Source organism: Planococcus citri, chromosome 2 (genome assembly GCF_950023065.1).
Source record: "Planococcus citri chromosome 2, ihPlaCitr1.1, whole genome shotgun sequence".
Classification (NCBI taxonomy): domain Eukaryota; kingdom Metazoa; phylum Arthropoda; class Insecta; order Hemiptera; family Pseudococcidae; genus Planococcus; species Planococcus citri.
Genome location: NC_088678.1, coordinates 59,704,872 through 59,728,284, shown reverse-complemented (window position 1 = coordinate 59,728,284; position 23,413 = coordinate 59,704,872). Strand labels below are relative to the sequence as shown.

At 32.9% G+C, this 23,413-nt stretch overlaps 2 protein-coding genes across 3 annotated transcripts; both read left to right on the top strand.

Moving 5' to 3' along the window:
• Nucleotides 1-693: 693 nt before the first annotated feature.
• On the top strand, nt 694-6,100 carry LOC135836844 (uncharacterized). 2 transcript variants are annotated; one of them, XM_065351899.1, is made up of 2 exons: nt 694-1,082; nt 2,966-6,100. In XM_065351899.1, exons 1-2 carry the CDS (start codon nt 1,067-1,069, stop codon nt 4,831-4,833), a joined length of 1,884 nt encoding a protein of 627 aa, XP_065207971.1. In that variant the 5' UTR covers nt 694-1,066; the 3' UTR covers nt 4,834-6,100. The 2 variants fall into 2 exon arrangements, with proteins under 2 accessions (XP_065207971.1, XP_065207972.1); XM_065351900.1 differs by having other exon boundaries at nt 695-1,082; nt 2,969-6,100.
• Nucleotides 6,101-14,008: 7,908 nt separating this feature from the next.
• Nucleotides 14,009-21,980, top strand: LOC135836843 (uncharacterized). The gene is made up of 2 exons (XM_065351898.1): nt 14,009-14,422; nt 19,562-21,980. Exons 1-2 carry the CDS (start codon nt 14,407-14,409, stop codon nt 21,379-21,381), a joined length of 1,836 nt encoding a protein of 611 aa, XP_065207970.1. The 5' UTR covers nt 14,009-14,406; the 3' UTR covers nt 21,382-21,980.
• The last annotated feature ends 1,433 nt before the right edge of the window (nt 21,981-23,413 follow it).

The following is a 23,413-nucleotide window of genomic DNA, read 5'->3' as shown; positions in this document are numbered from 1 at the left end:
AGAAAAAATATGATCATTGACAAACTTTGTTTAAGTATTTTTCAACGTAGTAGGTATCATTTCCGCATTCAATTTTTTCAATAGCGATTTTTAAAATTGAAAATTATATTTTGTAGCCCCTTCAATTTGCAAGTTAGGCAAAAATCGTAATAGGTAATTCTGTTCATTTTTCAAAGCACTACCAAACCTCATGGTCAAAATTGGATTTTGGATTTTTGATTTTGAAAACGTATTTTGCCCCTTCAACTTTCAAAGTAGATATGTCAGTCCTCTTGGGGTATGCAACTTAATGTTTATTTCAACTTTTTTTTTACTCGTACCCGGTTAAATCTAAATTTGAAGTTTGTACCACCATTCCCCAGACTCCCTGTATATTAAAAGGTGCCTAATAATAAAAATATACCTAGCAAGTCGAAGCGGAAGAAAACGCTTGTCCAGCAAGTCTATACTCGCATTCACACCCTTGTCAATTTTCAGTAAATGGTAACCATCAATCAAACATTGCATAAAAAACGACTGCATTCCACTCTGTCTACACTCGACCCTCTCCACCGGTTTTTCGCTTTTTCCCCTAACCTTTCTTTTCTTTCTTTTTTACTCGTCAAGGTAGTTCCCTATTCAAATCGGCACAGTATGGCGCCAGCGGTCTTAAAACGACGATGACAATGATATGAAAATCAAGGAATTGGTCCTCTTTTCTTTTTCTTTTGCACTTGCACACGCGCACACGCCGGCAGACCAGACTACCAGACACGAGATGAGTTGAGTTTTGAGTTCATGAGCTCCTTCAGTCCTTCTCCATCTCCTTGTTCATGTCATCATGTGGCTGTTTTGTTGCGTTGTTTATTAGTTGGTTCAAAGAATTTGAGTGTCCTGTGTAAATTTTTGCTAATTTTTTGTGCGTTCTTCGCGATTAATTTTGTCGTACTGCGCAAATACTGCAAGAGAACTACATATAGATTATTAAATTTCATTAGTTGACCAGTTACGTGTGATTATACAGTGATCAGAATTCGAGAATATACTGACCGTGTCCCTGGAAGTAATCAAACTGAAACTGAAGATAATGGCAAACATAAGTGGTGAGTTTTATTTTGAATTTTTGAGAATTTAAATCTACGTATTTAGAACTCGAATATTATACTTGTACAAAACAAACCCAACTGCAGACAAAAGACGTTAAAATTCTCTTGAAAATATTTTTGAAAAGTTGCATTCTGAACAGAATTTTTGAGTTCTAAATTAAGAGGTAACAATAGAGTGTAAAAAGCCGGTGTTTTACTCAGAAAAAGTGTTTCTTGATGAAAAGTAACGAAGGCTTAGGTTCGGCCAACTTTGAAAATGTCAGTAAATAGTTCGTTAAAGTTTGATTTACGCCATCAGCGATTTTTGAATTTGAACTTCACGTCGAAGAACTGTCACCGCAAACGTTCTACATATAGCATTTAAGTTGAAAAAAAATGCTGAAAATAAATAATAATGACTGAGTGTTTCAAGCTTGATGGAAATATTTCAGTGAAGTAAAGTCAACATTTTCAGATCAATCCTGATTTTAAAATAGGTAGCTATCTCCTCTATAACTATAGACATAATTACGAGGGGTAGTCAATATGTAAGTTTCACATGGTTGAAAAATTACATTTAACTATGAACGTTTGGACATTTTTTGACCAAAATTGGAGGAAATAATATAGTTCGACTTCGAACATTCGACCAGATTTGACAAAATTTATTTTGCATTTGGATGCGTTGTTCGTGTAGGTACCTAAAATCTGATTTTAATTTTTAAGATTACGTTACCTAATTATTTCAGTTGAAGATCTAACTCCTCCAGCCTCCTTCCTTCCTCCCCTTCGCAATTAGTTGAGTAAAAATTTCAAATTCAAAGCGATGATGAAATAAATCAAAACTAAATACTATTTGAAATGACTTTTTTATATTTTTATTTTTAACAACCTCGATACGTAATTTTAAATTTTTCCCAAAAACGAAAAAAAAAACAAAAATACAACTTATGTAATTTAAATTGAATAGGTACCCTAACCCTAAGTACTTTATTGTTTTGATTCATTTGTTGAACATTCGTTTACCGGTTTACCTATCTATAGTTTTTGTTTGTTTTTTTTTATGAAAAAAAATCTCTAAAGAAATTAAAAAAAGTATTTAATAGCCCAACGTTATTTCAAGTTATGAAAGTACGATGTAGAAAATAGCAAAAAAAAAATGCATAATTTGTTTGGAAGAATAAGGTTTTTAACTTTTTAAGTTAAAAAATGGACTTGTCATCGAAAAATGTGTAAGCTTAAAATAGCTAGATTAATGGAAAATGTGAGCAGTATCATTGAATGCAGCCTTTAAAAAAATCACTACAATGAAGTCGAAATTGGAAATTTCCGGAGTTGAAATTTCTTCCAAAACTACTCGATTTCACAAAAAATTGTTGATAAAAATTACTTAAATATCGAAGAAGAAAGTATTGATTTTTTTCCAACAAGAAATTACTCATATTGAAAGTGAGCCTCAAAATGCGACGAGATGAATCGGAGTATCACGTAATCAATAGAAAATGTTTCAAGATTTTCAAAATTCAAATACCTAAACCCAAAATTTTATGCGATATTGTGATGAATTAGGATCTCTTGAAAAATATTTTGTTCACTGGTATAAAAATTGGACTCCATGACATGATTAAGTATTTTAGTTCAAAAATGTGATGAAAAAAAATTACGTTCTGAAATTCACAATTTTCGGATTTAATAAAGCTCTGTGAGACTCAATTTTTTCAAAATTTTCACCACGAAGTTCCCTACGATATGTCCCTGGTATATGCTTCAGTTGAAAGTTAAGTGTGCTTGTATTTACGATTAGATCGACTAGATGTAATACTTTTGATATTTGTTGCGACAAAATATTGTACTTGTCTTATTTACGTTTCCGTTTTTTTTTCTTTTTTCATGTGGAAAAGCAGCCGGAGATGCCTCTTCGTCCGTTGGAAATGTTGATTTTCACGAGGAAGAGAAATCCACGCAAGAAAACGAGAAGTTCGGTTTATTCGTATTGGAAGACTTGCTCAAAAGGAACCTCGTGACAGATATTGGTAATATCATGTACACAGCCGGTGAAGGCCTTCTTTCCAGTAGACAAAATATGTCTGTGACGGATATCTCAGAACCATTTTGTGATAATATCATCTTAGCTAAAATTTACAACGATTATAGCTGCGAAAAACAGAAATACCGTAAAACGCCGTACACTGTGAAGAAAAAAGCAACGTCGTTTTCCATCAACTATTTAAAACATAAATTCAACCACTTCCTTGGTACGAGTACATCGTCGCAGCCAAAATATTCAATTCGAACAGATGGTTCGGCGTATTCTTTATGGAATATGAAAAATGGAAGAGCAAATGGGATCGAAGAAATTATTCGAGAAAATAATTTAACCGATATTATTAAAAACAAGTACCGAGATCCGGTTTACATGATTTTCAAAATTGATCTAGCAGATGTAAATTTTACAACTCTCTTGAAACAATTACCGATGATTCTTCAAGAACTCCGAAGAAACCATTATTTTCTCTTGGATCTGAATATTACTCAAGATTTGACCGGCATTTTCAACAAGAAAGAAATGTGCAATTACTTGAAAAGAAACAAAGAATTTCGAGAAAATTTCAACGTGATCGTAGATAACGACAAAAGTGTAGGGATCGATTGCTTGACTTGGGTAAATTCGAATACCCGGGTTAAAATTTATAATAAATTCGTTTGTCAAATGACAAGCCCCGGAGTTCGTCAAAAAATTGGAAACCGCATCGTGGATTTCATCTATTGCCCGAATAACCGACTAAGCGAAACCTTTCAGTCGGATTTAGCTCAACGCCATGGAATCCTTCGATTAGAGGCGACCATTTATAATTATAACTATTCGTATCCAGGATCTGATAAATCGTACGACCCGGTAAAACATTGTCGAAATTTACTGGCGAATTGCAAAAAATACTTGGAATCCGCTCCTATTTACTCTGTACCAATTCAAACGATGTGGAGAAAACTGATCAATGAATTGCGCAACAGTTGCTGTCTCGTAAATGATAATATCCTACAATACGTGTATTGGGCGAATGGCGTTACTGGAAAATTCACAGGGATTGTTATCGAACTACCAACGAATGACCCGAATGAACGAGAACGACTCATCAACTATGCTATATCTCAATTCAGCTTCAATAATTTACCAGTCAATAAAGTGGAAATTGTCAACGGTCTCAATGGCAAGAGCGAGGTCAGAGAATGCTACATAAAAAATGGAGATACGTATTTTTCTTATTCCTATACGTTTGACTCGAGTATTCCGATCGATCTAAATATTACCGAAACCGGATTAGTTCCAACCGACAACGTGATTCCTCGAGTTTTGAGACACTCCGAATCACCCTTCGTGTACCCGATTACGAAAATTGATCCCGAACCAGACTTAAATCCTTACGAACCAAGTCCAAAGAAACGAAAACTTGACTCAGAAAATGGATCACAAGAACGAGAAGCCGATGGAAGTTGGTTAAGTGATTTTAGACACAATGAATGGATGGATTTAGATTCGACAGGATATTATAAAGTTTTCGCATTTGCTGTCGTAAAATCCCAAAATTCTCGTAGCTTTGTTGTAGTATACACACAAAACAACCGAAGAATCAGACAGTTTTACTCCGTAAAAGGAGTTAGTAAAAGTGAATTCATAGATCGCTACTATGATGAAAGTTTACTCATCGAAGGCGGTTATAAAATTATCCCTGCTGATGATATGACTACCCTACCGGCCACAAATCTCTAATAGACAGAATATTTATGTCTGCAACAGCTTTTCAGCTATTCAGCCATTCTGCTATTCATTAGCTGTCTTTCAGATATTTGGAAAAGTTGTTAAAATATTCTGTTGAATGGAATATCAAGCAACGTCTAATAGTTAGCTATAAGCCCAAATTTACAATATCTATTAGAAAAAAATTAAATATAGCTAAAATATATTGTCACCAGATATTAAATAACTAAACAAAAATTTATAGCTACTAGATGTCTAATAGATGTCAGAATTCACTCAGTTACTACCAAAACTTGAACAATAACTTTAGTATTGCTCCAGTTGTCATGATAGAAGGGAGGTGTGCATCGGAAATAAGTATTCTCGTTATTTTATGCTTGAAAATGGCCGCAATTGCAATAAATTACAATTAATTGAGTTCTTAAATTACATTTAAAGTTGATATTTCTTCAATTTAGCTTTTTGATAAGAAAATATGTATCGTAAAACGTGTTTATTTATGTTAAATGTAAAGAAAACTCAAAGTGTTCAAAAAGTGACAAACTCCGAGTGATTCAGGTTCGATTTGAGAAGAATTCGCGGAAAATAATGGAAAAATTGAGTCAGCAGCATGTTTATCTTACGTAGTGTAGTAAGTAGATTTATAACTGACATGAAATTATGAAACTCATGATTATAGGTAGAAATAGTTTATGAAATATATGATAATATGTAAGTATAGATCTGTATAGTACCTACCTAACCATGAACTTCTTATTTTCATGTTAATTATATTAATATGTAGGTACTAACTTACTGATAAAGTGAATATGCTGCTGACACCATTTTGCTATTATTTCCGCAAATTCTTCTCCAATTATACCTGAATAATGTAAAACTTTGCCACTTACCTATTATAATACATGTAGATGTAGATATTACCTATTACTTTTTGAACACTTTGAGTTTTCTTTAAATTTACTCAAATAAACAAGTTGCAGATTGTTAAAAGCACTTTCATTTTGCAGGGCGAATTTCAGTCGTTTTAATAGCTGAGAAGCATCCAATAGATATCTGTAAAACATTATGGCTACAAGGCATTGGAGAATAGATATCTATTCTTTAGCGCATTGCAGCCATAATGCTTTACAGATATCTATTAGCCTTGTATTTACCATGTAATACTACATAAAAGGTACTTTCCAGTTATTAAAACAAGGTAATTTCAGCTATTCCAGTTATCCATTAGCTGTATCTTTGGCTGAAAAGAATATCTAATAGATGTCTATTAGACGTTTGTGGCCGGTAGGGTACGTATTATACACCTGCCCAATGAAACCGAATTTGCAGAATTCAGAACGAACGGTATGGATTATTACAATGGATACTCGTTTCCAAAAATTGAAGAATTACGCTTTTACACCGATCAAAATAATTATTGGAATGACACAGATTCGCTATTCGGCCTACCCAAACGAAGACTGATAACTTTATTGAAAAATTACAATTGGAAAAACTTGGTCGTTATGGGGAAGTATTTCGTATACGCTTTCACTGTGGCTGTCGAGCATGACTATGAATACGTTGGAGTTCTGGCCCAGAAAAAAGGTACGGATTTCAAACGAGTGTATGTATTGAAAGGATCTCCAAAAAATGTTTTTTTGAATCTTTACCATAATAAAGGTTTACGCTCTAAACAGGGCTATAGCAAAATAAATTCGAATGGTTTCGATGTCGTGTATCTGACAACAGAGCAACCCTTGGCTGAATTTAAAATGAATGGAACTTATTATACTTCATCCAACTCCAACAGTAACGCGACGCATCCCAAAGTAGATGGAGTAATTTTCTACGCCGATCTGATTTTCGGAATGACTGAAGAACAACTGAAACAATCATTTCAACGTTACCCTGATTGACTAAGTGCAGAATCAGACTACTGCGTTTATGCGTTTACGGTAGTGGTATCCCGCCACAGTATTGTAAAAATATTGGCTCGGAAATCGAATGAAAAATTCAAAAAAGTATATTGTCTTCAAGGAGGCTTGAAACAGGACTTCATTAAATTGTACAACGATTTGAAGGTTTCTTACAAACAAAAGGGCTTCAAAAAGATTGCTTGCGACGATTCGTCTGAAATAATATACTTGGCCACAGAAGAACGCTTGGCTAAATTTCAAACACGAGGACCCGGATGTTATAAAGGACACTATTTTATCAAGACTGCCAATTTAATCTTGCAGTGTGATGACCTAGATGACGACGAAATGGGAGATTTTGAGAGCGATTCTGACGAAGAGGAAAACGACGAAAAGTGGTGTAGTCTTAATAGTAATCATCTATTATTATCAAAAATGCTTTACAATCCATTGAGCTATTAAGTAGTTTGTAGGTAGGTAAGGTATGTACCTGATTTTTTTTTCTTTTGTTTGTTTAATTTTCTAAGATGTGAAAATTGTTTCAAGTTTTCAACAAATATTTCATACCTATAGTGATAAGTAGATAATAACTTTAGGTAGCTAAGTTCCAAAGAGAGTTCAAAATGCCTATTAATATTAAGATTACAAAAAATAACTTTCAAATATTTGAAATGTAATAACTCCCTATGATCTAAAAAAAAATACGATTGTTTTTGCCGAAAATTTCCTTTACGTAAGGTATCTAGTAATTATTACCTGCTAATTTTACACCTAATGTCTATTGAAAAACATTAAGATGATATAAAAATCGTGTAGGTATAAATATAAGATTATTTAAAAATCAGAAAATTGTTTTCACAAACAATATTTTCTTGTCTAATTTAATTTTTTTTTCACAGAATTTTGTACTAAATGTTAATTCGTGTTTTTTATTGTGCTTTTTTTCGTTACAGTAATCAATTTTATTAAAATTATGATACTTATTTCGACAGTTGCAAACACAAGAATTCTTATTGTAATCGATTTTTGTGATGTTTTAGAATATTTATCGCCGATAAAATTGTTTTTAATTTTCGTGATGTGTTAGTGTTTTATTACGTATGATTTTGATACACTTCATTTTTTTCTCGCTGCACCAATTTAATACTTTTGTCTTCTTTTATTTTTTTAGAAAAATCATTTAAATTTTTCTCTTTCACCTAAAGTTTTTCTCTTGGCCTTTTTTTTTTTTTTGTAGAAATGTTATAGTTTTTAACCTTTGAATAAACCGAGCAACTCGCTGAAAAAACCTATGGGGACAAAATTCCAATTATCAAAATTCAAAACTACTACATTTTTATGGGCGTCCTTTTTTCAAATTGTTTGGCACTCAACTTTCTTTTCTTGAAAACCAAATTTTACACTTAGATACAAATAATTAATTTCTCGAACGAAAAAAGTATGTATCTGACTTGAAGGCAAAACCGTGGGTTACCAAATTTTCTACTAGTGATTTCCAGCGGTTTGGGGGGGGGGAGGTAACTCTGTTTTCCAGACTTTTGAGACTGAAAGTGAAATTTCAAATTTTGAACTTATGTATGTACTTGGAACAAAACTGTCTCGACGACTAAGCACTCGACTTGAGAAAAATGAACGATCACTTATTCAGGTTCTAACGAGAAATTTTATGGTATATCAACGGTACGTGGTCGTGTATCTACTCAGTTTCTGTTTTCTATAGGTAAGTGTGATGTTCGATCAGTCCAGAAAATCGATGTTTATTAGCTGCCAAAAAAGATGGAAATGAAAAGAAAATTTAGATGGTACCAAAAAATTCATTTTTCAGGAAAACCTCAATTAGGTACCTATTTGATTGGACATTTTCTTTCACTTCTTCGAGATGAAAAATTTTTTAAAAATCCGGTCAATATTTTCCGCGTAGGTAGATTTTTGTTTCGAATTTAATAATCGGCCATTTTATTCTTTAATTATTAGGTAGGTGTAAAGCTTCTATTTTATTTTCAACGAATTATTGTGGGGAATTGATCACATCACGTAGATAAGAAATCGCGAACGCTTAAACATTTATTATTCTCGCGATGATAACTGTAGGGTTTATGTCTCATATATCCGTCGAAATTCGTCTGATAAGCTATTTTCTCATTTTATAAGCGCACATGGAAACGCTATGTATCATACTGTCAAGCAACGATTACAATTATAGGTAAGTACTAAATAAACGCAGTTGTTCAAGGCACTGATGAAAAGTAAAAATACCATCAAACAAAACCGATTGTGCGTAAGAATTGTTTATTAAGTAAAATTCAATGATAAAATGCATGAGTAAAATACCCTACCGGCCACAAATCTCTAATAGACAGAATATTTATGTCTGCAACAGCTTTTCAGCTATTCAGCCATTCTGCTATTCATTAGCTGTCTTTCAGATATTTGGAAAAGTTGTTAAAATATTCTGTTGAATGGAATATCAAGCAACGTCTAATAGTTAGCTATAAGCCCAAATTTACAATATCTATTAGAAAAAAATTAAATATAGCTAAAATATATTGTCACCAGATATTAAATAACTAAACAAAAATTTATAGCTACTAGATGTCTAATAGATGTCAGAATTCACTCAGTTACTACCAAAACTTGAACAATAACTTTAGTATTGCTCCAGTTGTCATGATAGAAGGGAGGTGTGCATCGGAAATAAGTATTCTCGTTATTTTATGCTTGAAAATGGCCGCAATTGCAATAAATTACAATTAATTGAGTTCTTAAATTACATTTAAAGTTGATATTTCTTCAATTTAGCTTTTTGATAAGAAAATATGTATCGTAAAACGTGTTTATTTATGTTAAATGTAAAGAAAACTCAAAGTGTTCAAAAAGTGACAAACTCCGAGTGATTCAGGTTCGATTTGAGAAGAATTCGCGGAAAATAATGGAAAAATTGAGTCAGCAGCATGTTTATCTTACGTAGTGTAGTAAGTAGATTTATAACTGACATGAAATTATGAAACTCATGATTATAGGTAGAAATAGTTTATGAAATATATGATAATATGTAAGTATAGATCTGTATAGTACCTACCTAACCATGAACTTCTTATTTTCATGTTAATTATATTAATATGTAGGTACTAACTTACTGATAAAGTGAATATGCTGCTGACACCATTTTGCTATTATTTCCGCAAATTCTTCTCCAATTATACCTGAATAATGTAAAACTTTGCCACTTACCTATTATAATACATGTAGATGTAGATATTACCTATTACTTTTTGAACACTTTGAGTTTTCTTTAAATTTACTCAAATAAACAAGTTGCAGATTGTTAAAAGCACTTTCATTTTGCAGGGCGAATTTCAGTCGTTTTAATAGCTGAGAAGCATCCAATAGATATCTGTAAAACATTATGGCTACAAGGCATTGGAGAATAGATATCTATTCTTTAGCGCATTGCAGCCATAATGCTTTACAGATATCTATTAGCCTTGTATTTACCATGTAATACTACATAAAAGGTACTTTCCAGTTATTAAAACAAGGTAATTTCAGCTATTCCAGTTATCCATTAGCTGTATCTTTGGCTGAAAAGAATATCTAATAGATGTCTATTAGACGTTTGTGGCCGGTAGGGTAAGTACTTTTCAAACTGTAGACGTTCAAACTCAGAAGAAAAAAACAAACTGCATGATTAAAAAAATTCAAAAAATCACAAACTTGTTCTACGGCCATGGTGGAATAATCGCACAATTCAATATTTTCCTTGAAAAGTCTATAAAAACTACGTCAAGAAAAAAAATAAAACGATCTATAAAATAAACAATAAAATAAAATCTAAGAAATAATAAATCCTCAACAAATTATTAAATTTCAATTCATCGAAAGGGATAATAAAATTTTAATCTTATTATATTCATAATCATAAATAAATCACATCACTTAAGTACTTCGATCACTGAACAGTGAATACAATTCAGTTGAAATGCGATAGGTACCTATGTTTACTCCAACGAGAAAAAAAAATAAGTACGAAAGTTTCATTAATTTCAAATTTTGAAGGTGATTAAATGACTGAAAAAATTGTAACATTAATAAAATGGTAACAGCGTTTGAAAAAAATAAAATAAAAGTTTACATATGACAAAATATGGCAGAATTTCGATCCAGTTTCGAAAATTCTTTCTAATCAAAAAAGTACATAGGTAACTTCGAATCATTCTCTTTCTAAACCATTCCCTTTCTGCCTGGTTATTGCAATTCCTTTTCCAGCATCACATGGAGTTCTTATTTCTGTTACTTGACTGAACCCATTCGTCTAAAAAGAGCCCCGTTAAAAAGAAAAATTCCATCAAATAAACCGATTGTATTTGTTTAGTAAGTAAAATTCAATGATGAAAATTGCATTCGTAATATTTTGTAGGGCAACACAGTAGGTATATCTTTTTGAATGTTTTTTGTGGCATTCTGATTACAAATGCAATAAAATTATTTTACGCTTTAGAAAATTTCCTTTCAAGTAAGCCCAACTTCATTTTGCATATTTTCAAATGTTTTTAGCGTAGGTATTCGAATATTTGAGCAATATTTCATTCCATATAATCGAATATAAGAAATTCAATATTATCTTTGAATAAGAGTACCTAGGTATATTTTGAATTACCCTATAGGTAGTAATTTATAGCGCACCTATTTTATTTTTTTTTTATTTATTTAGGGTTAAAAAATGCGTAATTCGATAACACACATTCAATTTATGGATTAAGTAGGTACTAGGTAGGTTTTTCAGATCAGTTTATTTTGGCAAAAACGCTAAATAAAAAATTTAAAATGCTTGAGCAAAATTAAATATTTGAAACGAGGCCTCTCACTATAACGATGAACAAAGACAATGAAACAAATGTGAGCACTGAGATTCTGATCTGGCACAGTTGACTCATTTATTATACGTGACTAATTGCTGTTTAACACTCTCGGTCGCCAAGATCACCCCTCTTTAGTCGAGCATCTCGAACCAGTCGCGTATAAGTGTGCATATCATAAAACAGAAACGCGAACATTTTTTGTGTCCGAGAGCCGACCCTTTCCGCTTACGAAGTGAAAAAGACAAACGAAATAAAACTACCTATAGAGGAAAACACGAAGTCTCACAGAAGGAGCATGTATGTACATAGGTAGCTATGTACATCACAGGCAAAACAACCTAGCAAGACGAAATGATGGGACAATAAAATGTAAATAGTTAAACCCGTCTTTTTTATGAAATACAATACAAGTAGTCAGAGAGTGAGACGGTTCGAAGTCATGCTATTTGGAGGGGTGTATCATGTCACTTTGCCAAAAAAAATTGTAATTTTTCCGACAATAAATTGAAATTTGAATGTGTTCGCGAGGGCAAAGGTTTTGGAAAACTTGTGAATTGAAAAGTAAAATAACATCAATTTTAATGTGAGAGTTCGATCTTTCTGATCTCAGCTTTTTTAAAATTTTATTAATGATTTCTTGAAATTTCGAGTTTGAAAGAAGAGAACCACATTGGCCCGAGCAAAGCGAGTGCTAAAGCTTTCAAAAATTTGAATTTTTCAAGAAGCAAAATCAGCATTAATTTTGATGTGAAAAGTCAGTTTTCCACATACGACATTTTTAAAAGTTTGATTAATAGTATATTACGTGACAGGAGCGGAAAGTATGCGATTAACGAGTGCGAAGTTTAAGGAGCGAGGCGAAGCCGAGTGACTTAAATCGCACGAGTTAATCGCGTTACTGTCCAATCCTGTCGCGTATACTATTTTAATTTCATATGAGAGGAAAATAAATGCTAAAATTTTTAAAAATTGTTAATTTGGAATTTGTAAACATGTGCGGAAAACAGTTACTTTCCTCCCTAGGGAGGAAAGTAACTACTTTCCGCACGTGTTTAGATAGATGCGTTAAAGACATATTTTCCAACCACAAAACTGTTGCGGAAACTACTCATTTTCCGATCATATGAAATTAAAAATACTTTCCAAGCACAATTATGAATGATTTGAGAAAGAGATGATAATTTAGCCCGAGCGAGGCGAGGGCAAAAGATTTTGAAAAAAATAAGAATTTTGAGAATAGATCGTTGATTTTGTCGGCAAATTAACGATTTTACCACCAAAATGACGATTTATTTTTAGTTTTTCGAATTTTCTTCTATTTGCCGAAATTTTCCGACAGTTTACTATATTGGACGATTCTGAACATTGGAAGGGTGTTACACCCCCCCCCCCCCATACCACCCTTAAAACCGTCCCAGCAAGTAGTACATAAATGAAAATATCAATTTATCATTCCAAAGAAAATGTAGTAAATATTTGCCGAACTGCCGAAGAATGTGAATAAAATGAACAAAATTACCACGAATTTTTGCCTAACTTGCAAATTGAAGCAGCTACAAATGATTTTTAATTTCAAAAAATTGCGATGAAAAAAATGAATGCGGAAATAAACACCTACTACGTTGAAAAATAAACAAATTTTGTCAATGATCATCTTTTTTTCTTACTCTAAAATATAAGAAGTTTTTGAAACTCGAAAACTGTAAATTCAGTAAAAGTTTTGAGTTTCAAAAACTTTTTAAATTTTAGAGTAAGAAAAAATATGATCATATCCCTTAAGCGATGACTTATTTTTATGCTGACATCGCTGAGGAAACCTCCGGGTTATGTTAAGTTAACAAGTTTAATTAAAATACTGACATCACTGAGGAAACCTCCGGGTGCTGACATGGACCCGGAGGTTTCCTCAGTGAAGTCAGCACCCGGAGGTTTCCTCAGTGATGTCAGTTCTCGAGGTTTTTCAATCGTGATTTTTTAAAATTAAAAATCACATGTTGTAGTCCCTGCAATTTGCAAATTGGGCAAAAAGTCATAACAGGTAATTTTGTTCATTTATCAAAGCACTACCAAACATCAAGGTCAAAATTGAATTTCGGCTTTTTGATTTTGAAGACGTATTTTGTCCCTTCAATTTTCAAAATAGGCAACTGGTTCATCTCACTTGTTTTTTACTCGTACCCGGTTATATCCAAATTTGAAGTTTGTACCACCATCCCCCGAACACCCTGTATATTAAAAGGTACATACCTAATAATAAAAATATAGCAAATGGAAATGAGTGGAAGAAAACGCTTGTCCGGCAAGTATAATCTACTCGCATTCACACCCTTGTTAATTTTCAGTAAATGGTAAACATCAAACAACCATTGCATAAAAATACGACTGCATTCCACTCTTTCTACACTCGACCCTCTCCACCGATTTTTTCCTAACCTTTCTTTCTTTCCATTCGTCGAATCGGCACAGTATGGCGCCTGAAGTCGTAAAACGATGGCATAGCTGATTTCAAGGATCCTCTTTGCACACGCCGCGCCGGCAGCCTTGAGTTCCTTGTTTGTTTTTTGTGGCTATTGTTGCGTTGTTGGTTCATTCAATGGTTGGTTACGAAGAATGCGACTGTCGAATGTGACAATTTGAGTGTTCTGTGTAAATTTTTGCTTGTTTTTTGTGCGTTCTTCGCGATCAATTTTGTCGTATTGCGCAAACACTGCAAGAGAACTACGTAGATTATTGAATTTCATTAGTTCGACCAGTGACCTGTGATTATTATAGTGATCAGAATTGATTATTGAAAATACTGACCGTGGAAGTGATCATTCAAACTGAAGATGGCAAACACAAGTGGTGAGTTCAATTTTGAATTCTTTTAAAATTTAAATAAGTACGTGCCTATACCTACTTATTTTAGGACCCGAATAGTATGTACAAAACAAATCCAACTGCGCACTAAAGACGTTAGAATTCTCTTGGAAACGTTTTTTAAAAGTTGCATTCTGAACAAAATTTAAAGAGTTCCCAACTACGGTTTATTACGTATGTAGGTATTCATGCACACGTAGATGTTGCATAATATTACCTACCTAATATTTTTGAGTTGTAAATAGAGTGTAAAAAGCTTACTATTTCTTTTTTGGGTTAATCAAATTTCGGTGTTTTACTCATTCTTGATAAAAAGGAACGAAGAATTAGGTTCGGCCAACTTTGAAAATGTCAGTAGTGATAAATAGTTCGTTGAATTTTGATTTACCAACGCAATCAGCGATTTTTAAATTCGAGTCGAAGAACAGAACTGTCACCGCAAACGTTCTAGCATTTCATTTAAAATAAAATGCTGAAAATAAATAATGATGACTGAGTGTTTCAAGGTTGATAGAAATATTTTTTAGGTAGACATAATTCCGTAAAATTTTATGTAGGTACTTTCAAAAATGATTATCCCAATTCGTCAACGATTGAATGAAATTCAATTTGTCATAAAATCATCTCTCTAAAATCTGATTTTTAATTTTAAAGATTACGTTACCTAATTATTTCTATTCGGACCTCCACGTTCCCCAGAGCGCGCTAGCATTCGTGGTACGTGATTGGTCAGTGATATTCTGTGCTCTTAGGTGCTTATCAAAACGGGACTTTTTATCACAAACTTCGGCGATTTCAAATTCGATGTTATATTTCCATTATTTCACATTGAATAAAACTAAATTTACGTATAGAGAATTGCTTTGCGATCGTGCTATCGAGTAAATGTTGTGGTGAATTAAAATAACACTTGCAAAGAACTTTAAATTCATTTAATCGTGCAACTTTGTTTCATCCTTCTAAGCTCACTAAAACACTGTAACTCGAGGTAATATTCATTATTCACAACATATAACGATACTAGAAGTCATATATTAATCAAAAACACTAAAAAAAACACCACAAAATTTACGAAATTAATGAAATATCGTTGAAAATTAATATGAGAATGAAATCGCCGAAGTTTGTGATAAAAAGTCCCGTTTTGAAATGTAAACAACAAGAGCACAGAAATATCAACAGCCAATCAGAATGCGCGACGGTATCGCCCTCTGGGGAACGTGGAAGTCCGAATTGAAGTTCTAACTCCTTCCATCCTCCCCTTCGCAATCAGTTGGGTAAAAATCATTTGAAATGGTTCCCGAGGAAGGGATTCAAAGCGATGATAAAATTATTCAAATCGAAACTTTGAAATTATTTTTTTATATTTTTATTTTAAAAAACTTCGATACCTAATTTTAAATTAAATTTTTCCTAAAAACGAAAAAAAAAATAATACAAATACTTATTACATTGTAATTTAAATTTAATACTTATACCCTACTTTTTTTGTTTTCATTCATGTGTATTCGTTCACCTATCTATAGTTTTTTGTTTGCAGGCATCGTAGCGGGTCACTTTTATAGTGACTTGGTCACTTTTTTCATGAAAAGTCATTTTAAACAAAAAAAAATGTTTTTCATCCAAATTATCTTTTTATTATTAATTTTCAAAGGATTTTATGCGAATTTTCTGTATTAAAAACACAAATTTTTACTTTTCAAAACATCAATTTTCGAAAGCTTTTGCCCTCGCTTCGCTCTCGGGCTTGTTTTCTTTTCTTTTTCAAAATGAAAATGGAAATTTATTTTTTTTTTAAATCAAGTTCTTGAGCCAAAAAAAAAACTTTTCACAAAAAAACATCGTTTTTATGCCTCTCGACATACAAATTTTCAAGAGCTTTCGCCCTCGATTAGGCCTGTCTTTTTTCATTTTCAAAATAAACTTCCTTCAAAAACATCATTCAAATTCTAAAATTTTAAAAATGAAAAAATGAACTACCTTGTTCTCACATTTGTTTTTTTTATAAACGGATTTTCCGGTGGGGTCAGGCGGGAGAATTAAGTAATAGTTTTTAGGTGAGATATTGAACGTTTTTTGCTTTTGTTTTTCGATTTTTTGCTCTCCTGAACGCTGGAATTAAAAAAAAATTGGTCACTTTTTTTGTCACTTTTTTTACTGATGAAAGTCACTAAAGTCACTTTTTTTAGAAAAATTTGGCTACGATGCCTGCGTTCGTTTTTTTAATGAAAAAAATCTCTTAAAAAAAACAAAATAAAGTATTTAATACCCCCACATGATTTCATAATGTAGAAAATAGCAAAAGAAAAATGCATAATTTGTTTGGAAGAATAGCTATGGTTTTGTAAGCTAAAAAATGGACTTGTCATCGAAAAATGTGTAAGCTAAAATACCTAGCTAGATTTATAAGAAAAATGAGCAGTATCATTGAATGCAGTCTTAAAAATCACTACAATGAAGTTGAAATCGAAAATTTCCGGAGTTGAAATATTTCTTCCAAAACTACTCGATAGAAAATTCTAAAATTTTCTCAAAAATTTGTTGAATGTAGGTATTCATTATAAAAATTACTCAAACTCAGGCAATAAAAATCTGTTTAAATATCGAAAAAGAAAGCATTGATTTTTTTCGACAAGAAATTACCTATAAATAATTAAACGAAAATATTATCTGGGTATTTTTGAATAAATTTGAGCTCGAAATTGGGACATTATTTTCATGACAGTTTTCAGAAAATGCCGTGCAATCTATCCAAAAAGAGTTGAAATTTAACAACAAAAATTCAAAAATTTAGACGATAGGTAATGTTTTTTCAGCTTGTTTGAAGTCGAGATTTGAGCCAAAAATGAGTACATATCATGCGACCTATCAAAATAGATTACCTACTCACTAAAAAAATTCCTAATTTTTTCAACATTTTCACCACGAAGTTCCCTACGATATGTCCCTATTAGTCCGGTATATGACAATAGGAGTAATTGCACCCCCCCCCCCCCCCGCCGATCCTCCGGGACAACTTTATTCTTAAAGGGGACATACTAAGTAACATTTTAAAGCAAACTTGCCAAAAAAAAAGTTGGCCTTACTTACAAAATGGCGGCCATTTTGATTGACAGGTCAGCCGAAATCGCAGATTTTGCGTTTTAACATAGGACTTGCACGAACTTTTTCAAACTTTACAAAGGTAGATCGAAAGATCATGCAAAAATTTATCACCTGTCAAAATTTCAAGTGCTAAAGTGCGTTTTTCGATTTTTGGTGAATTTTTGAAAATCGAATTTAGGCCAAAAATGAGGGCAAAAATCAAAATTTCACCAAATTGACCAAGAAAGCTGAAATTTGGGATATACCCTATTTTCAACATGCCAAATCGATTGGAAACGGTTTCAACCCGTTTTGAGCAGTTCTGGAGCCTCCAGCAGATTTTTGAAACATTAGATTTTCACAAAATTCCATAAAATTGGAGTTGTAAAGCTAAAATTTATTCTAAAAACTAATTTCAATACGCTACGAAGTACTGCAGGTGAATTTCAATTCGTTTTGGATCTTCCAGCGACTTTTTGAAAATTCCTGAAGCGTCCAGCAGATTTTTGAAACTTTAAATTTTCACAAAATTTCATCAAATAGAGATGGAAAAGCTTAAATTTACTCTACACTCCAATTTTAACACCCTCTTAAAACGACTTCTGGTGGATTTCAAGTCATTTTAGAGCCTCCAACGACTTTTTTGAACATCGACTGGAGCCTCCAGTAGATTTTTGAAACTTCAAATTTCCCCGATATTTTATCAAACCAAGATGGGGAGTCGAAATTCATTCTGCAAACTAATTTCAATACGCTACGAAGTTGACTGCTGGTGAATTTCAAGTCGTTTTGGAGCCTCCAGCAACTTTTTGAAAGGTTGTATGACTTTTTTTGAAAAATTGAAATTTCCTAAAAGTAGCTGGAAGCTTCAAAACCTTTTGAAACCACCATGTAGTCTCAGTGGCGTAGCCAGGATTTTCTCAAGGAGGGGGCAAACCCAGATTTTTAGGCATAAAAAATCGAAATGAGGGGTAATTTTCTGGAAATCTATCGTGATGTGTGGTGATTTTATGAAAATGAAGGCAAAATTACTGCTCGAGCGAAGCGAGAGCGAAAATTTTTAGAAAAAATGGATCCAAACAACGAAAAAACGTCCATTTTTGCATGTTTTCTTTCAAATTTTCGCTCGCAAGGGGGGGCCATGGCCCCCTTCGCCCCCCCCCCTTGGCGATGCCACTGTGTAGTCTGCGAAGTGAATTTCAGCTTGCCAACTCCATTTGATAAATTAATGTTGGGGAAATTTCAAGTTTCAAAGATCTACTGGAGGCTCTAGTACTTTTCAAAAAAGTCGCTGGAGGCCCTAAAATTACTTGAACCCACCTGAAGTCGTCTTCAGAGGGTGTTAAAATTGGAGTGTAGAGTATATATCAGCTTTCCATCTCCATTTGATGAAATTTTGTGAAAATCTAAAGTTTCAAAAATCTGCTGGAGGCTCCAGAACTGCTCAAAACGAGTTGAAGCCGTTTTCAATCGATATGGCATGTTGAAAATAGGGTATATCCCAAATTTCAGCTTTCTTGGTCAATTTGGTGAAATTTTGATTTTTGCCCTCATTTTTGGCCTAAATTCGATTTTCAAAAATTCACCAAAAATCGAAAAACGCACTTTAGCACTTGAAATTTTGACAGGTGATAAATTTTTGCATGATCTTTCGATCTACCTTTGTAAAGTTTGAAAAAGTTCGTGCAAGTCCTATGTTAAAACGCAAAATCTGCGATTTCGGCTGACCTGTCAATCAAAATGGCCGCCATTTTGTAAGTAAGGCCAACTTTTTTTTTGGCAAGTTTGCTTTAAAATGTTCCTTAGGATGTCCCCTTACAGAAAAACGTTGTCCCGGAGGATCGGCGGGGGGATGCAATTACTCCTATTGCCATATGCCGGACTATATGCCCCAAATAGAAAGTCCAGTGTGCTTGTATTTGCAATTATAATAATTATTAGATCGACTAGATGTAGATAAGAATACTCCTGATATTTATTGCAAAAAAATATGTATTTACGTTTCCGTTCTTTTTTTCTTTTTTCATGTGGAAAAACCAGCTCGAAATGATTTTCACGAGGAAGAGAAATCCAGGCAAGAAAACGAGAAGTTCGGTTTATTCGTATTGGAAGACTTGCTCAAAAAGAACCTCGTGACAGATATTGGTAATATCATCTACACAGCCGGTGAAGACCTTCTTTCCAGTAGACAAAATATGTCTGTGACGGATATCTCAGAACCATTTTGTGATAATATCATCTTAGCTAAAATTTACAACGATTATAGCTGCGAGAAACAGAAACCCCGTAAAATGCCGTACACCGTGAAGAAAAACATAACGTCGTTTTCCATCAACTATTTAAAACGTAAATTCAACCAGTTCCTTGGTACGAGTACATCGTCGCAACCAACATACTCCGTTCGAACAGATGGTTTGGCGTATTCTTTGTGGAATATGAATAATGGAAGAGCAAATGGGATCAAAGAAATTATTCGAGAAAAAAATTTGACCTATATTATTGAACAGAAATTCCATGATCCGGTTTACATGATTTTCAAAATTGATCTTGCCGATGAAAATTTTACAACTCTCTTGGATCAATTACCAATGATTCTGCAAGAACTCCAAAGAAACCATTATTTCCTCTTGGATTTGGATATTACTCAAGATTTGACCGGCATTTTCAACAAGAAAGAAATGTGCAATTTCTTGAAAAGAAACAAAGAATTTCGAGAAAATTTCAACGAGATCGTAGATAACGACACCAGTGTAGGAATCGATTGCTTGACTTGGGTAAATTCGAATACCCGGGTTAAAATTTATAATAAATTCATTTGTCAAATGACAAGCCCCGGAGTTCGTCAAAGAATTGGAAACCACATCGTAGATTTTATCGATGGTCGGAATAAACGGCTAAGAGAAACCTTTCAGTCGTATTTAGCTAGACTCCATGGAGTCCTTCGATTAGAGGCGACCATTTATAATTATAACTATTCGTGTTCAGGATCTGATAAATCGTACGACCCGGTAAAACATTGTCGAAATTTACTGGCGAATTGCACAAAATACTTGAAATCCGCTCCTATTTACTCTGTACCAATTCAAACGATGTGGAGAAAACTGACCGATGAATTGCGCAACAGTTGCTGTCTCATAAATGATAATATCCTACAATACGTGTATTGGGCGAATGGCGTTACTGGAAAATTCACAGGAATTGTTATCGAACTACCTACTAATGACCCGAATGAACGAGAAAGACTCATCAATTATGCTATATCTCAATTCAGCTTTAATAATTTACCAGTCAATAAAGTGGAAATTGTCAACGGTCTCAATGGCAAGAGCGTACTCCTGGAATGTTACACAAAACAAGGAGCGACGTATTTTTCTAGTTCCTACACGTTTGGCTCGAGTATTCCGATCGATCTAAATATTACCGAAACCGGATTAATTCCAACCGACAACGTGATTCCTCAAGTTTTGAGACACTCCAAATCACCCATCTTGTGCCGGATTACAAAAACGGATCCCGAATCGGACTTCAATCGCTACGAACCAAGTTCAAAGAAACGAAAACTCGACTCGGAAAATGGATCACAAGGAAGAGAAGCCGAAAGTTTGTTACGTCGTTTTAGACAAACTGAATGGATACTACCCAATGAAACCGAATTCGCAGAATTCAGAACGAACGGTATGGATTATTACAATGGATATCCGTTTCCAGAAATTGAAGAATTGCGCTTTTACACTGATGAAAGTCAATATTGGAATGACGCTGATTCGCTATTTGGCATCCACACTGCCAATTTAACCTTCCAGTGTGATGACCTGGACGACGACGAAATGGAAGATTTTGAAAGCGATTCCGACTATTAAAAATTCTTCACGATTCCTTGAGCTATTACTTAGGTAGTTTGTAGATACCATGATTTTTTTTGTTTGTTTAATTTTCTAAGCTGTGAAAATTGTTTTAAGTTTTCAACAAATATTTTATACCTAGTAATACGTAGATAGCTAAGTTCCAAAGAAAGCTTAAAATGCCTATTATTAAGATTACAAGAAATAACTTTCAAATATTTGAAATGTAATAATTCCCTCAACTCTAAAAAAACGATAATTTTTGCCGAAAATTTTCTTTACGTAAGGTACCTAGCAATTATTACCTGCTAATTTTATACTTATTGTCTATTGAAAAACATTAAAATGATATAAAAATTGTGTAGGTAAATTTAAGATTGTTTGAAAATCAGAAAATTATCTTCACAAACAATATTATTTCTTGTCTAATTCAATTTTTTTCCATAGAATTTCTACTAATTGTTTATTTGTGGTTTTTATTGTTCTTTTTTTCATTACAGTTATCAATTTTATGAATTATGATATTTAGTATTTCGATCGTTTTAACTACAAGAGTTCTTATTTTAACCGATTTTTGTGAATATTATCGCTAATAAAATTGTTTTCAATTTTCGTGATCTGTTGGTATTTTATTATGATTTTGATACACTTTTTCATTTTTTTTCTCGCAACCACCAACTTGATATTTTTGTCTTTTTTTTCTTTTAAAAAAAAAAACACGTAGTGTTTATAGTAAATCGGATAAATAATTTTAGAAATTTTCAAATACCTATGAAGAATTTGACACCGCCGCAAATCAAATTTTCAATTTTGATTGTGAATTATTTTGGGAAAACAAAAAATTTTTAGTAAACTCTTCGTCTGCGATTTAATTTGTACTTCGATAATTTCACAGATGTTAATTTGGAAACTTTTTGATTACTGAATTGAGAAATTATTTCAATTTTTCTCCTTCAAACGTCAAATTTTTGTCTAAACCTTTTTTTTTTTTTTTTTTTTTTTTTGTATAAATATCTTCTATGATTTTATGGTTTTTACCCCTTGAGTCAGCCGAGCAAATCACTGAAAAAACGTATGGAGACAAAACTTCTTGGAAACCAAATTTTACACGTATTTAAAAAATCAATATCTCGTATGAAAAAAGTAAAGGCAAAATCATAGGTCACCAAATTTCTTACTATAGTGAAGGTGAACTCAAACTGGTTTTTTTTTCATGATGACTCGATTTTCCAGATTTTTGAAACTGTGAAATTTCAATTTTCGAACTTGAACTAGGAGCAAAAATGTCTCGACAACTAAGCACTCTTTGAGTAAGATGAACGATCATCTTATTGTTCAAGCTCTAATCGAGGAATTTCACGCCCTATCAACGAAAAACGATACGTGTATCTATTCAATTTTCTATAGGTTATAGATATTATGCTCGATCAGTCCAGAAAATCGATGTTTATTAGCTGCCAAACAAGATGGAAAAATGAAGGAAAATTTCTTAGGTAGGTAGCTAGATACCCGTAGGTAGATGCACACTAAGAAAGTACCAATAAATTCATTTTTCAGGAAAACCTCAATTAGGTACATATTTGATAGATCATTTTCTTTCATTTTTTCGAGATGAAAATTTTTATTAAAATTCGGTCAATATTTTGTAGATAGATTTTAGTTTCGAATTTAATAATCGACAAGTTTCTTAAATTATTAGATATTAAAGCTTCTATTTTATTTTCCAACGAATTAATGCATTATGACCAGTTGATCACATCACATACATGTTAGATAAGAATTCGCAGAAATCGCAAACGCTTAAACATTTATTATTTCCCGCGGTGATAACTGTAGGGTTTGTGTCTCACATCCGTCAAAATTCGTTTGATAAGCTATTTTCTCATTTTATAAGCGCACATGGAAACGCCATGTATCATACTGTCCAGCAACGATTACAATCGTAGGTACTAAATTCATCATTGGATAACATTTAAAATTTACAGTAGCACAACACACGCACTATTTTCTAAAATAACTCGACATGTATTGCGATTTACGATTCGCGTAC